This window comes from Xenopus tropicalis, chromosome 2 (assembly GCF_000004195.4).
Source record: "Xenopus tropicalis strain Nigerian chromosome 2, UCB_Xtro_10.0, whole genome shotgun sequence".
Lineage (NCBI taxonomy): Eukaryota > Metazoa > Chordata > Amphibia > Anura > Pipidae > Xenopus > Xenopus tropicalis.
The window spans coordinates 130,074,723-130,090,906 of record NC_030678.2 but is presented as its reverse complement, the minus strand read 5'-3'; the positions used below and the strand labels follow the sequence as shown (position 1 = coordinate 130,090,906).

The following is a 16,184-nucleotide window of genomic DNA, read 5'->3' as shown; positions in this document are numbered from 1 at the left end:
ACCAGGTATGGGTGCAAAGTTCCGAAAGGGGTAAACAAATACTAATTTCAATTCCAATTACACATAATGACCAATTTACACATAATAAACCATTATTTAATAAAAAAGGAAAGTTATTCAAAGTTAAATTTTCATTATGCAAGAACATTTTAGGTTGAGCTCTTTTTTATGATACCCATATAGAAGTAGACCCTTAAAAATTTGTCCCTTCTTGACCAAAGCATTGGCTTGTGTATGTGGCTTACAATCGGCTTTCCCAATCAGCAACACACCAGTCAGGCTACAGGGAAAATCCAGTTGATCAAGGTGATTTCAAGGGAAAAAATTTACAAGTAACTTTTTTTTTATTATTATTATTTCAAAATATTGACTAACTTCACTTTGCCTGAGATTAGCCAATGACTATTGACTAACTTCACTTTGCCTGAGATTAGACCACCTCGTTTTGTATATTGAAAAAATTATATATTTAAACAAAGAAAGAAAAGAAAAATAGATTATTCAGTGATGAAATTAACAGTAAGCATATCCTTTTTTTACCATATAATTTTTTTCCCAAAAAGAGTAGAATAGAGGAAAAAAGTCTATTATTAAGTAATATAAAAAGGTATATATTCAAAAAATGCACATTATAGAACATATTAAACAAAATCAATTACCTTATTATTCATGAATGCCTTAAGGCACTGAATGGCTTTGTGTTGAATCCTTTTTTCTATTTTTTCAGTTCTAAATAGAATTTGAAAGATGATAATTAATCTGATTAGCTTCAAGACAATTACATATTTTCATAAAATAAGCCACATTTGTCAACAATCGAACATATTTTCTCTGATTACAATATGCAATACTAAGCAAGTCATCTACCTGAAGAGGATAAATTAAAAACGTGAACATAAACAGCTTGCTTTATTATAATTTAGGGAATCAGCTTGGTTATTTTTTTAAAAAAATCTTTCACACTGTTTTGTACATTAGTATGACGCATTTACCTAATTTCATTATACGTTAGTAGTTTAATTATTTCTGCCAGTCTTCCAGATGCTCTTAAATTACAGCTTTAAGCACTCTTGAGTTTCACTTGTTTGGATAAATTGAAAAAAAAATGAAAGAGGCGTACTTTGGCAGTAACAGAAGACTTAGGGGCACATTTACTTATCCACGAACGCTCCAAGCGTTCACCCAATCGGTCCAAATGTATTTTCCGTGACTTTTTTGTACCTTGCGAGACTTTTTCGTATTTTTATCGCAAAAAAAAATTGGATTGGTTTTGCCGCTGTTTACAATCATTCTGTACGAAAATTTCGTGACTTTCAGATCACCAATACGATATTATCGTGACTAAAATGATTTTTTCGTAAGCATTTTCGTGATATTTGCGATCTTCAGAAATTTTCATTTCCAATCCGAATTTTTCCCATTCGGGATTCGAACTCATGTTTTGATAAATCCGCCCCTTAATGTAAGTTACGTTAACTTAAGTGTGGGCTAGACAATAGCGAAGAGCGAATTTTTTCACCAGGCATGGATCTGTGGGAAATTCCCCTTTTCGCCATCAGCAAATTTTTTTGTGAAACTGTAGCAAAAAATTGTTGCCCAAAAAAATTTGCAGAGAAAACCACAATGTATCTGGAATAAGAAAAAAGTCAAAAGTAAAACCTGTGGCATATAAAAAAAAAAAAGTTGACATGACACAAATGCATATGCAACTTTTTCTGGCAAAAGAAAAAAGGACACATTCACTCATCGCTGGCAGGCAATTCTTGATGCACACTTGATGTAACACGCATACACATTACCATGAAGGCTTCGAAAAAGCATGTCATCTCTGCTGTTTTTAAGGTGCAGAGGTACTACAGTGATGTCAGAAGATTAATGCAGCCCAGAAAGAGATAAGTACAGCTGTTGGTAAAGGCAAGTGCTTCCAATATTACCTAGCAGACTTTCAACACAAGTTTCTACTGTGATTTATTTCAAATCATAGTAGTTCCCTTTAAGAATTTATTTCTAATCTAAGATTAACACATTTAGTTTACTTGATTTGAAATAAAGGAAACAAAACTTAAATCATAAAGAACAAAACTTCAGGTAAGGATCTGTTGTTCAATAAAAATATAATTGATAAACGGTCCTAAATATTTTGAAAGGCACTGTATCTATATGATAGTTTCCCAGAATGCAAGTTACACCAGATGTATGTATAGTTCTACAGCAGTATTATACTCCAACCACAAAATGCATGAGTGTTGGAAAGTATTTATGTTCTGATGTCATGTTAGCATGTTGACATCATTGGATCCCCACTGCCATACTCATTAGTTCACCAGACTACGATAAATGACTCTCTATAACCAGTTAACAACTGATGAGTTTTTTCCTCTGACAAAGTCCTATATAGTTGAAATGTATAGAGAGCTATGTTCCTTTTGTCCAGCTTCTGTATTTTATAAGGACTGAGTCTGTGGCTAGGTGGTAAGAAAGCAGGACACTAGGGAAACCTGGACAATAAGGCACCAAAAGGGTCAGGCAAGAAAATATTATTTCAGGCACAAGGTCAGGGCACAGAAAAACAATTTATCATCAGGAACAGGCAGAAGATCAATAAAGTAAAGTAATAAAAAAAAAAAAGTAATGTAAAGTAATTGAGGCTTCTTACACCACATGCTGCATTTTCTTCCGCTTGACATGCATACAGTAGACAATTTAATAGAAGGTTTTATTTGGAACTGCCAAAAACACACTAGGTTGAGTTAAGAAAGAACAAATAAGCATATCAATGCAATATATGCATTTTCATGCACTCAGCATGCATTTCAACACAAAGAATGCCCATGTGTAAGAGCCCTAACACAATTTCTCGCGCTGGAACTTCGAAAGTAATGCCTACAATTGGGCATCAAAGTACAAGTGTAGGTGCTAGATAAACAGCACAGGTAATAATTATTAATTAAGGTGTTAAAGTATAGCAGCTTCCATGATGTTGCCCTAGTGGTTTCATCTTCAAAGATAAGTGGTCTCCACACATCAAGTTTTGTTAGATTGTGTGTGTGTGGGGGGAAACCATATGAAGCCCTTGCAGATAATGCCCTGGATAGAACAGACCCCTGGACCTCAATGCTGCAAGGCAGCACTGTTAACCATTGCATCACTGAGATTTCAGCACAGTAATATAAAAAGTCTGCACATTTATTTTACATATCACTTTCTCAAGTTTGTCTGTGCACTGCTCTGATACAGGATTGTAAGGTCAAAGATTGGTTTTAGAAATTGTAGTTGAGATTTAAAGGATTATTGAAGTCTAAGGCAATACCAGACAAACATTCTGCAATTGGCCACTTAGGGACTCATTCAGGAAAAAACAGGGAAAGAAAGCATTTAAACTATGAGTGATGAAAAGGCTAAAAATATATATATTTTTTTAAAAATTTATCCACAGTTTTAGGGCTATGGGACTCACACTAGGAAGGCTTCAGTTCTTCAGATTGCAAAGCTAATAGCATAAGCAGAAAAATATGCTTTGACTATTAAACCAACCTATTTAATACTAGTAAATCGTCTGCACTTATTAAGAAAGCATAATAGGATAGTGTATTAGGAGATACAAGAAGCGAAAGACTTTAAAAAGATTTAAAGAATCCAAGCCTTTGAGCTAAGCATTGGAAGATTTTTAAACAAAAGTGCTAACAATATACTTCTCCCTTACGTCACTTTACATCAAGAATAAATGGAAGCTTGTTTACATTACAATAAAGTTCTAGTACTAGTGGCATGTAGTATGTAGTAGTGTACTCTGCTGCAGTCTATAACATTAATGCATACTGTTGCACAGACTGACCTAGACCATCATTAAAGTTTTTTTCATAGATATACAATCATTTTAACAGTAGCAGAGGAGAAATGTAGATACATAGGAGCATAAATAGGAGACCCCAGAATGAACCCCATTGCAGATCAGCATGAAGAAAACAAATTCTAACACTATTTACTTCATTTTCTTATGCAGAAATATAGATGACATAAAAAAGCATTTTGGGCTTGGCAATGCTTTCATTAGGTATCTTAATAGTAGCAAAAATGGTTCTAATTCTATTCTAATTCTAAGATCAGGTTATTTCTAACAAATGGAGTGAGCATGACAGGCAGAGACAAAAGTCTGTGCATGTGTGTTAGTATAATGGTAAAGGAGTGGGAGAGGCCTGTAGGCCAGGTTTACCGGATTACCACAGATAAGAAGCGCAATTTATGAATGTGAACTTATTGTAAAGGAGTGTGCCAAGAAGGGGTTACCCTTTGAAGGCCCTGATGAGATGCCGATTGGGAAACTATAGATGTTCGAAGAAAGTAAGCCTGCATAGAGTACTGCATTGGGACTTAAGAAATGTTGATGATTTGATGCTCTCAAGGTTGTTGTACAGTACCTATAGAGAGCCTGAGAGAAACAGACCATGAACGGTTCCCCTGGCACTGATGTCAAAAGTGAAGGGTCATGGAAGGTTGTGCTGCTTGATATGTCTTTCCGATGATGCAGAGGATATACAGTATACAGTTAAGTAACCAGAGAGTGTGTCACTAAAAAAGAAACTGTTTGGTACTCCATTTGAACATATTCAAGTGAGAGTATAGTCTCCAGGGGTAGTCGGCATGGCTCTGGTGGCTTTATAACCCCGAGAGTGTGCTGGGACAATTGACTGACCAATAACTCAGCTGGCTTGGAATGGAAATTTTAGTTTTTTTCCGGCATAGTACCTTCAGGTGAAGAACTATTTGAGAGTTGGAGGGAATCCACTCTTGTGCCTATAAGAGATCAGATGGGCCCTGAGGCAACTATGAGAAGATGATCCTGAAAGTCTTTGCAATCCTGCTGTGGATGTTGTGAAGTCATATCTAGTTAGTCACCTATATGCTGATTCAGATGAGATGACTGAAGTTCTGGAGGTGATGATTGGCACTGTAGAGAGTACTATAGGGAAGCTCCATCACTTCCACTCTACATTTCAGAAAGACATTTGTCTGCTTATCTTGTGAGGTTGGAGCAAGGCCTATGGCTGCTGGTGAGCCATGGTGTAATCCAAAGTTCTGAAATGGACTCTTTGAGAATTTGCCAACTGAAAAGAGGGACTTTGAATAGTGCTCCTGTTGCCGTGACAATTAGAGTACATGACCAGGATAAGCGATTACCTGGATAGTTTGTTCGGATTTAGAGTTTAGCAAGAGGAGGCTGACACCTATATAAGGGTGAAAAGGATTTCCATCTCAGGGCAGAAGAGAAGTCCATTTACAGATGCTAAGCTGTTGAAGGGGAGTAAACTTTGCCAAGAGTTGGAGTAGTTAAAATGGAGAGTTGGAGCTATGTTTTAAAGTGCCAGAATCCCAACCAGGAACCAAGAAGTGAAAGTGCCAGAACCTCAACCAAGTACAAGAACTGAGACCAACCAAAAAAGTTCCAAAATTGTTCTGGTGTGGTAAGAGTAGCCACATACGTCAAGGCTGTCCTGTTTCTGGTGATATTGAAACCCAGTAATTTCTGAGGTAACTGTAGTGATACAGAAATTGTTGGGTGTTATACTGTAAAAATGTGCCATGAAATATGACAAGTGGGGACAATGTTTGTTTCTCCAAGGGGAGAATGCTAATTCATATGAGCAACTGCGCTCACGCAAATACCCAGGGAAATTATTACAGCTTAGGTAACATCAGTCGTTACCCTTGGCCAGTTCTAATTTAAAAATAAAAACTCTGAACTCTGGAAAAGATCCCTCCTCTTCCACTGTTATAAAAAGAACACAATACCTTTTGAATTGGCTTGTTTTAATTAAATTAAGTATTGATTGATAGTGATCCGTGGAAAATTCACAAAATTTTCGCGCAACTTTTTTTTTTTTACTATTTTAAAACAACCACAAATTTTTCCATGGTAAATTTTCGTAAAAGTTCTGCAAAACAATTCGCCAATGGTGAAATTTACTGCGAATCCATGCCTGCCGAAAAAAATATTTATTTTATTGATTGATCCTCTTAATGTGTTTAGATTTAACAACCTGTATTTTAAAAAGCCTCTTTTTAAATACAGGTATGCAAAATAAAATAGGTTATGAGCAGTAATTGCCAAGTTCAGTAAAATATCCACCAGGAGAAAATAAGAACATACCTTTTTCCATTCACCATCCTTTCCAAAATATCAAGTAACAATCCTAATCCATCATGTCCGAAGCTTTCAACCCAGCTGTGGAAAAAACAGCATATCAAACAATGTTAAAACAGGGAAACAAACATTATAACTACTGCAACCATAATACGTTAAAAAATCATGTTATATCAACAGTGCTTTGCTGCCCAATGGGGCACCCTGCTGAAAAGTAGAATGAAGGCAGTCTCTTTTTTTACCCAAGCTTTATTTTTCTGGCCAAAGATTAGCTTCAGCATCTGTGACAACAAGAGCTTCTTTACCATCAGGATATAACAGCACTGCAGTGGGCAGCTTCAGGGAATTCTAAGTCAAGATACAATTGTAATCAGCCAGACTTCATACTTAACCCTCTCTGCAAATAATATAGCCTATTTAAACATTATATAAATCCAATAAGGATTAACTATATCGTAGTTGGTATCAAGTACAAGGTACTGTCTTGATGTGCCTGCACCCAGAGCTATTGCACAGAGCGAATTCACTTGAGCATGCAGTTCTGCACCAAAATCTGCTCTGGATGCCTGCCCACGGGCTGATGCTATGATTCCGGGTGCAGGCAAATGAAGAAGCTTTAAGGAGCGTAGGGGTGGAAACCGCCACATTGCAGCTGTAGCCTAAGGAGAGCCAAGCCAGTTGAAAATTATTATACATGGAAAAACTTCTCTAAGTGATACTAGGACATTACTGTTAAGAGCAAGACCTGTGGAATCAGTCACAGAGTGAACCAGGTTGTTCTGGTTAATGTTATGCAATATTACAAAGTGTATGTCTCCCTTGAAAACCTCCACTGTGTATAAAACAAATGGATTTCTGTTTAAAGTTACCCTGGATGTCACTTTGCTTTTTCTCTAAGAAGTTCTTGCCAAGGATGCCTATTGACTGAATTTCCCATATATTATATACATATACAGTTAGGTCCATAAATATTTGGACAGAGACAATTCAGATGCAGTTGAAGTGCAGACTTTCAGCTTTAATTCAGTGGGGCGAACAAAACAATTGAATAAAAATGTGAGGCAACTAAAGCATTTCTTAACACAATCTCTTCATTTCAGGGGCTCAAAAGTAATTGGACAAATTAAATAACTGTAAATTAAATGTTCATTTCTAATACGTGGTTGAAAACACTTTGCTGGCAATGACAGCCTGAAGTCTTGAACTCATGGACATCACCAGATGCTGGGTTTCCTCCTTTTTAATGCTCTGCCAGGCCTTTACTGCAGGGGCTTTCAGTTGCTGTTTGTTTGTGTGCCTTTCTGTCCAAAGTTTAGTCTTTAACAAGTGAAATGCATGCTCAATTGGGTTAAGATCAGGTGACTGACTTGGCCATTCAAGAATTTTCCTCTTCTTTGCTTTAATAAACTCCTGGGTTGCTTTGGCTGTGCGTTTTGGGTCATTGTCCATCTGTATCATGAAACACGGCCCAATCAATTTGACTGCATTTAGCTGGATTTGAGCAGACAGTATGTCTCTGAACACCTCAGAATTAATTTAGCTGCTTCTGTCCTGTGTCATCATCAATAAACACTAGTGACCCAGTGCCACTGGCAGCCATGCACACCCAAGCCATCACACTGCCTCCACTGTGTTTTATAGATGATGCGGTATGCTTTGGATAATGAGCTGTTCCATGCCTTCTCCATACTTTTTTCTTGCCATCATTCTGGTATAGGTTGATCTTGGTTTCATCTGTCCAAAGATTGTTTTTCCAGAACTGTGCTGGCTTTTTTAGATGTTCTTTAGCAAAGTCCAATCTATCCTTTCTATTCTTGAGGCTTATACCTTGCAGTGCACCCTTTGTATCTACTTTCATGCAGTCTACTCTTTATGGTAGACTTGGATATCGATACACCTACACCCTGGAGAGTGTTGTTCACTTGGTTGGCTATTGTGAAGGGGTTTCTCTTCACTGTGGAAATGATTCTACGATCATCCACCTCTGTTGTTTTCCATGGACATCCAGGTCTTTTTGCGTTGCTGAGTTTACCAGTGCTTGCATTCTTTCTCAGGATGTACCAAACTGTAAGTTTTGCCACTCCTAATATTGTAGCAATTTCTCGGATGGTTTTTTTTCGCAACTTAAGGATGGCTTCATTCACCTGCATGAATGCATGTTGTCTGTTCACAGCAAAACCTTCTACATGCAAGCGCCACACCTCAAATCAACTCCAGACCTTTTATCTGCTTAATTGATAATGACATAATGACAAACTTGCCAACACGTGCCCATGAAATAGCCTTTAAGTCAACTGTCCAATTACTTTTGAGTTGTCCAATTACTTTTTTTTTCATCTGGAAATGCTTTAGTGGCCTCACATTTTTATGCAATCATTTTGTTCACCCACTGAATTAAAGCTGAAAGTCTGCACTTCAACTGCATCTGTGTTGTTTTATTTAAAATTCATTGTAGTAATGTACAGAACCAAAATTAGAAAAAAGTTGTCTCTGTCCAAATATTTATGGACCTAACTGTATATACATACAAATATGCATTTATATAATTGTTTCCCCCCTTGCTCTGTTGGGGAGGTGTAATAACTAAACGTATGCCATTGTTTGTATTATTTATAAAGGTTCATTTATACCTAAAACAAACGGAGGATAAATGCACAGAGTACTGCTCTACAGTATTTTAATTTGTAAACAGAAAACATAAAGGAAAGAAATAACTATAACCTGTCTCTTAAACAATGAGAAATCACATCACTCAGACGATTTGAGAAAACATATAATTTCGTTCTCTACAGATGTTTAGTTTTAAATAGCAAATCAAAAATATATTGAAGAAATACACTTTGGAAAATCACATATTTCAGTATTGCCATTCTGTTTCCGTAGTTTAATAATGAACAAGCTGTATGCCTTCAAGCATTTCATAATCAAATTCAAGCATGTATGTCAGTGTGAATTTCAAGGTGCAGCAAAAAGGCCTTTACCTCAATTCAATTTGTTTGAAAAGGCTAGGTACCTACACTGAGCTTAAATTAATTTGTTTTTTTTCCTACAGCAGGATGAACTACTATCCCAAGGGGTGCTTGATATATGCACAGAATTTCAAATCTCTCCTTCGCACTTCTTGACAATGTTGCTAGACAAACTGAAGAGCCATCAGTAGTGCTTTTAGAGAATGGATCATGAGAACATGTAAGAAAACAAAGCACAACGCAGTGTCAAGTGCTTAAAAATAACTGGTAGAAGAAAATATTTAGATAAACACAGATTTTAGATAAAATATATAAAAGCTACTACAGGTATGGGATCCATTATCCGGAAACCTGTTATCCAGAATCCTCCGAATTACAGAAAGCCTGTCTCCCATAGACTCCATTTTAATCAAATGGTTCAGAATCTTAAAACTGATTTGCTTTTTCCCTGTTGTAATAAAACAGTACCTTGTAATTGATCCCAACTAAGATACAATGAATCCTTTTTGGATGCAAAACCATCCTATTAAGTTTAATCAATGTTTTATTGATTTTTTAGTAGACTTATGGTATGGAGATCCAAATTATGGAAAGAGACCTTATCTGGAATAGCCTTGGTCCCGAGCATTCTGGATAATGGGTCCTATACCTGTACAAGATTACAGGATCACACAGAGGCACTGATAAACCATTGCCTTTGTTTATACAGCACTATTTTATTTAACAGTATTTTACAAAAGATTATACGTAATTCATCAGTTGAACATGTTCGAACAAGTACTATAGTTAATTTTATCAGGGGCCAATTAACTTGTCTGTATGTTTTTAGACTGTGGGAAGGAGTACTCAGAGAAAACACATCATAGGAAGAATATAAAAAACTCCTTACAGTTAGGGGCACATTTACTAATCCACGAACATCCGAAAAGCGGCTGAATGCGTTTTTTTCGTAATGATCGGTATTTTGCGATTTTTTTGTAAATTGTCGCGACTTTTTCGTAGCCGTTACGACTTGCGCAAATTGCCGTGACTTTTTCGTAGCCATCGCGCCAAGTACGAAAGTTTCGGATTCATTCAAGCTTCGGTATCGTGACTTTCCTTGGGCCAGGTTGGAGCTGCAGAGTGCCATTGAGTCCTATGGGAGGCTTCCAAAATCATGCAAAGTCTGAAAGTTTTGCCCGCCGTTTACGAGCGCTCAATACGAAAAAGTCACGACAATATACGAGCAAATCGTAACGGCTACGAAAAAGTCGCGACGGCTACGAAAAAAACGCAAAAAATACAAAAAGTCGCAAAATGTTTGTTTCCAATCCAAATTTTTCCCATTCGGATTCGTGGATTAGTAAATCAGCCCCTTAGTGTCGTGGCTACAATCAAACTTGTGGCCCCAGCAATGCAAGGCAAAAGTGCTAACCATAGCACCAACATGCTGCCTAAGAAAATGCTTATGGTACCTAAAGACTCTAAACTATAAAAACGTGCACAAGTAGAAAGAAAAAAGCAAGTAGTAGTAGTAAAAAGAAAAAGCAACGTCATATTACATTTTGCATAAGTATCAGTATTAAAAAGGCATTGGAATGGTAAACTACACATTTTTAAATTATGAATGAGAATATATGTATAATATAATATACCACCACTAAGAAGGATGTTACCCTTCTGCCTAGGTTTGCCCCCCTTTCTTGAAAAAGGTACTTGTATTTCTATATTTTTATCTAACTTCCCTATCAATAACTTTGTTGGCAAGCATACTTTTTCCTGGGTAGGTGGCAACCCAACTTCTGTCAGTAACTGCTTACTTACTGCAAGCTTACTTCTGGGTTTCTCTTCCCCTTGCTGTCAGGATGGCAACGTCTACCAGTTTGCACTACATCAGGGCTTAATTTCCAAAATGCTTCCTCGGTTCCCAGCCCCCAGACAACAAACAAATATATGGTTTGGGGGGGGTGGGGGGGGTTGAATTAGCAGTAGCTGAAGTGATAGGTGGGGCCATTTGTATGCAACTTCATTTTGGGGTCTCTAAATGCCAGATACTTTGGTAATCCTATGCACAATGGGCATCAGACGGTTTAGTGGACCCTTAGCTTTCATGTTTAGGATGTTTAGTTTTTTCTTGGTGCCTAATGCTATGTGGGAGAAGCTAACTTGCAGTTACTTAACTTACAGTATATTTAGCTTTATCTTCTATGCTGCCTAAACCTTTTGTAATAAAAATGTAGAAATTGTAGAATGAAGTACAAATGTAGTTGTACACAACAACTATATGATAGCATAATAGCAATTCACTTAAAAAATTCTGCGGTTGCTATTTTACTTTTGCATTTTTGGTAACCTTTTCAACTATCAAACACTTGATTAGTCTTGCCTCAGAAATGCTCTGCTCTTCACTAAAGTAAAAGTCATTTAGCATTCTACATACATTATTTCCATATCTTAAATATTGCTAAAAATGATCAAGAAAGTTTCTTAAAATGCATGGCCTATTGGAATCAGCCCTATGAGAAAGCATCAGTAAGATGCCTAATTGCAAATACTCAAGAGGTTTTTACAGGGTTGCCCCAGATCCATAGTTTTGAATACTACACTTTTTCATCACATTTTTTCATCTGCATACACTGGCAGACATGGTGTGTATCAGCAGATAACATTTTCCAGCATGTCGAATCAAAGAACCAATCAACATTCACTGCACAAAGATATTAGTTGGGATTCTTTCAGACAGAAGAAAAACAAGCCAGTTTTATCAATAAGTGTCCAGTTTTAATCAGAATTGTGCAGATAGAAAAATAATACTTGCAAAATGTGATCATGATTTGTGCCACGAATGTTTGCCATACAAAAAACTTTTAGTATGTTATAGAATTGCCTACTTTTGAATTGGCATTCATTATCTATTTCTTATTGTTTTTGATCTATTTGCCTTTTTCTTCTAACTCTTTGCAGTTTTTGAATAGGGGTCACTGACCCCTCTCTGTTAATGTCACTTGTATAGCTTGTTTTTCTATTTAGGCCCCTCTCCTATTCATTTACCATTCTCTGCTTCCTGTATTTTACATCATTGTTTTATGGTCCCACTAATATATAACACATAATAAACTTCCCTGATTTTACATTTTCCTGGATATTGCAACATTTTGTTCTGGCTGCCTGAAAAACTTAAAATTGGGGTTCTACTGTAACTAAAAACCTACAAATAAAGAATATTACCCTCTACATCATACTAAAAGCTAAATAAAGGTGAACAACCACATTTATTCTACTAGAATATAGGTAAAGCAAGATAATGGTGCAATGGCTAGCATGGGTTGACCTGTTTTCTTCAAATACTTTGATATCCTCTCACACAAATACAGACAGGGTTATCTCTAGAACATCATAGGAAAATCAAACTGCAGCACATCCTTGTTGCAAAAAGTGATTTTATTGTCAGGTCAGATGAACAGGTGACATTTCAGGCTTACTCTTGCCCTCTCTCAAGGCTTGTGGCTGCAGTTTGATTTTCCTGCAATGTTTGTCTAAACCCTTGGCAAGGGGTTATCTGACTGCATAGAACCCGACTGAAAAGGTTTACTACAAGGTGGTAGAAGCACACACCAATTTAGTGAGGGTTATCTCTATAAAGCACAACAAACATGTTGGAACAGTAGTAGTAATAATGGGGTACACTGTAAAAATGCTGTATATAATACTCTTTCATGTTTCAGATGCGTAAGACAATTTATGTGTATTCCTCAAAACCACCACATTACATAAAACTAAGCTTGTGTAGGGACCCATAGGGTTAAATGGTCCCTATGGCTTTAAATCCCTACAGGTTCAGTTCCCTTAGTTGCTGGGCAGAAGGGAATGTATCTAAGTGAGTTCATTAACATGTGTGCTATTGGTTAGAAGGTATAGTGACCACATCCTGCCTGACTTTGGTATAGTGTTGGGAGAGGAGTGGCACCTTCCTGTTGTTTGCTTCCACCTTAGGGACAAGGTGGATATGTGCTGAGAGCCCAGGGCATGGGCCCAGGCCCAGTGAAGTCGGGGAACAGGGCCCCGTGAATGAGGCATTAGATAGAGGCAGGTGTAGCTCCCTTTATAGTATACTCTAGGAGTGTAAGGCAGTTAGGGCTGAGATAGAATGAGCAGCATGAGCTCCTGCATAGGATTTGCAGTTTTTCTGGAGACAGCTCTCCCAGGCCACATTGCCTGTAGTGTAGGGATCCAAGTGAATAGGGAATCAGGATAGAGAATTCCCTGAGGGATCCACTACAGGGTGTGTCGCAGAGGTGAAGGGAGATTCCTGCCAGTCTGCCCGCAGGAGAGTGTGAGTCTGAATATACACTCGGTATGTGTTGCATGTACCAATGGCCTCTGAAGCTGTATTGTAAGTAAACCCTGTGGATGTTCAATAAACACTTATCATTTTGTTATTTGCAAGAACCTCTGGCGCCCTCTGTTTTCATTTTTCTGCATAGCAGCAAGAGAGGTGTAGTTGCACAACACCCTCACCTTCCTCTTCCACTTAGCGAAGGCCCATTCTGGGTAAGAGAGTACAGTGTAACCCATGTTCTACTGGTACTAGTCCGGGAAGGCAGCTATTGAGCTGAAATAGGTGTTACATTTGGCGCCCAACGTGGGGCTCGAAGGTTAAGCTGCTAGTGCACGTTTCTTTAATTTTTTTGTGACAAGCGCAGGCACTGCTGGATGCAGGAGAGAAAGCTGCTTGGTCACTTCGTGAAAGGCGCAAAGTAATTGGCCGTGGGTTCGGGTTCTGAGGTTCTTTTCCGTTACTCCCATTGGCTGCAGTTACTGCCTGTCATTTAAGTCTTGCGTGCATATGTTTTGGCGCGAGTGAATATTTTTGGCGCGAGTTGACCAGGGAGGATCCCTGATGTGGTCATCGCCGCCATTTTGAGAAAAGCAATAGAGGAAGACGGATGTCTGGTATTGCTCTGTACCTGGGTGTGCGCATTATCTCTAATCCATGCTGAGGGGAGACTGCTGCATACTGTTTCTGTACCCGCATAAGCTGTGGACTGTGAGAGTATCTTTCCAGTGACTCTGTGTGCATCGGAAGGCCGTAAGCCCATACCCACGCAGAATGGCGGATGCCCGCTGGGATGGCTGGGAGGAAAAGTACACTCCGGCTGGAGTTCCCGGGGGTGCCACAGGGGAAGTGCCAGTGACTGAAATGGGCCAGAGATACATCTGGCGTGGCACATTTGGAACAAAGCCTGATAGTGGCAAGCGGTATGTCTGGCGAGGCACATTTATACAGAAGTCTGACAGTGAAGGCAGGAGGGTCATGGTTCCTTGCTGTGGGAAGTGCAATGCGGAGGTCACCAGGGAGCTGCGTGATGTTGCTGCTAAATGCCCTCAATGCCAAATGCCCTGCTGGGTGGGACCCTTCCAAGCCATTGGGAAAAGCAAAGACTCTGAACTGAGGTCTGCCCTGATTTCTGCTCTGGAAGGACTGTCAGTGGTGATAAAGGAACTGGAATAGGGGGGAGGCCTGGTACCCCATTCTGCTCCAATGTTATTGATTGCACTGTTGATATGTTGCAATGTTTGAAATGCTTTGCTTGTTTTTCAGTGACCATTGTTACCCGGTAGTGCTCTGGAGAGACTACCAGAAGAGGATGTCATATGGTGCTATGGTATTCTGTGGGTAATGTGATGTGTTTGATATTGTACCCCATTGTCGGGACGAAATGGGTTTTTCCCAGGGGTGAATGTAGGGACCCATAGGGTTAAATGGTCCCTATGGCTTTAAATCCCTACAGGTTCAGTTCCCTTAGTTGCTGGGCAGAAGGGAATGTATCTAAGTGAGTTCATTAACATGTGTGCTATTGGTTAGAAGGTATAGTGACCACATCCTGCCTGACTTTGGTATAGTGTTGGGAGAGGAGTGGCACATTCCTGTTGCTTGCTTCCACCTTAGGGACAAGGTGGATATGTGCTGAGAGCCCAGGGCATGGGCCCAGGCCCAGTGAAGTCGGGAAACAGCGCCCCGTGAATGAGGCATTAGATAGAGGCAGGTGTAGCTCCCTTTATAGTACACTCTAGGAGTGTAAGGCAGTTAGGGCTGAGATAGAATGAGCAGCATGAGCTCCTGCATAGGATTTGCAGTTTTTCTGGAGACAGCTCTCCCAGGCCACATTGCCTGTAGTGTAGGGATCCAAGTGAATAGGGAATCAGGATAGAGAATTCCCTGAGGGATCCACTACAGGGTGTGTCGCAGAGGTGAAGGGAGATTCCTGCCAGTCTGCCCGCAGGAGAGTGTGAGTCTGAATATACACTCGGTATGTGTTTCATGTACCAATGGCCTCTGAAGCTGTATTGTAAGTAAACCCTGTGGATGTTCAATAAACACTTATCATTTTGTTATTTGCAAGAACCTCTGGCGCCCTCTGTTTTCATTTTTCTGCATAGCAGCAAGAGAGGTGTAGTTGCACAACACCCTCACCTTCCTCTTCCACTTAGCGAAGGCCCATTCTGGGTAAGAGAGTACAGTGTAACCCATGTTCTACTGGTACTAGTCCGGGAAGGCAGCAATTGAGCTGAAATAGGTGTTACACTTGTTTATCACTACTACCATTGCGACTACCCTTTAGCATAGGTGATTATCACATGAAAACATGCACCTACACAGACACTGAATGAGGCTACAGCAAAGTCTTCATTTTTAAACTTCACTGAAATTGTTTCTGAGAAACCATATTACAAATGAAAATACTATCACAGCAAGAAGGCTGCTATCTTTTGGTCACTTTGGTTTTAACAAAGAAATCATCATCAAATTTAAGACGGCAGTACATTACTTCACTGTACTTAATCCCCGGATCTATAACTTCAAGTACCCTAATAACCAGAGCAAGAATAGGTGCAAATAAAAGTGTGATAGAGACTATAATTGTATTAAGTGTAGGTGATAAATGACTCACACAGACTAGTGGAAATTGGTTTTTGATATTATATTAAATCTGACCTTCAGGTTTAAGGCATCAAATCTGTTATTTTGTCAGAGTGGTAACACTGTACTATTAAAAAGACCTATTTCACCCATTCTTGAAAGATGCTTACCT

At 38.8% G+C, this 16,184-nt stretch overlaps 1 protein-coding gene across 5 annotated transcripts in view; it reads right to left on the bottom strand.

Annotated features, from left to right (window-relative positions):
• Positions 1 to 16,184, bottom strand: part of diaph3 (diaphanous related formin 3) — a 261,365-nt gene that overhangs the window by 166,013 nt on the left and 79,168 nt on the right. For all 5 annotated transcript variants that reach the window (XM_031897113.1, XM_031897114.1, XM_031897115.1 and 2 more), the window contains 2 exons: positions 6,149 to 6,223; positions 660 to 729 (listed from right to left, as the gene is read on the bottom strand). In XM_031897113.1, coding sequence (XP_031752973.1) covers positions 660 to 729; positions 6,149 to 6,223 — 145 coding nt within the window. The remainder of the gene's footprint in view (positions 1 to 659; positions 730 to 6,148; positions 6,224 to 16,184) is intronic.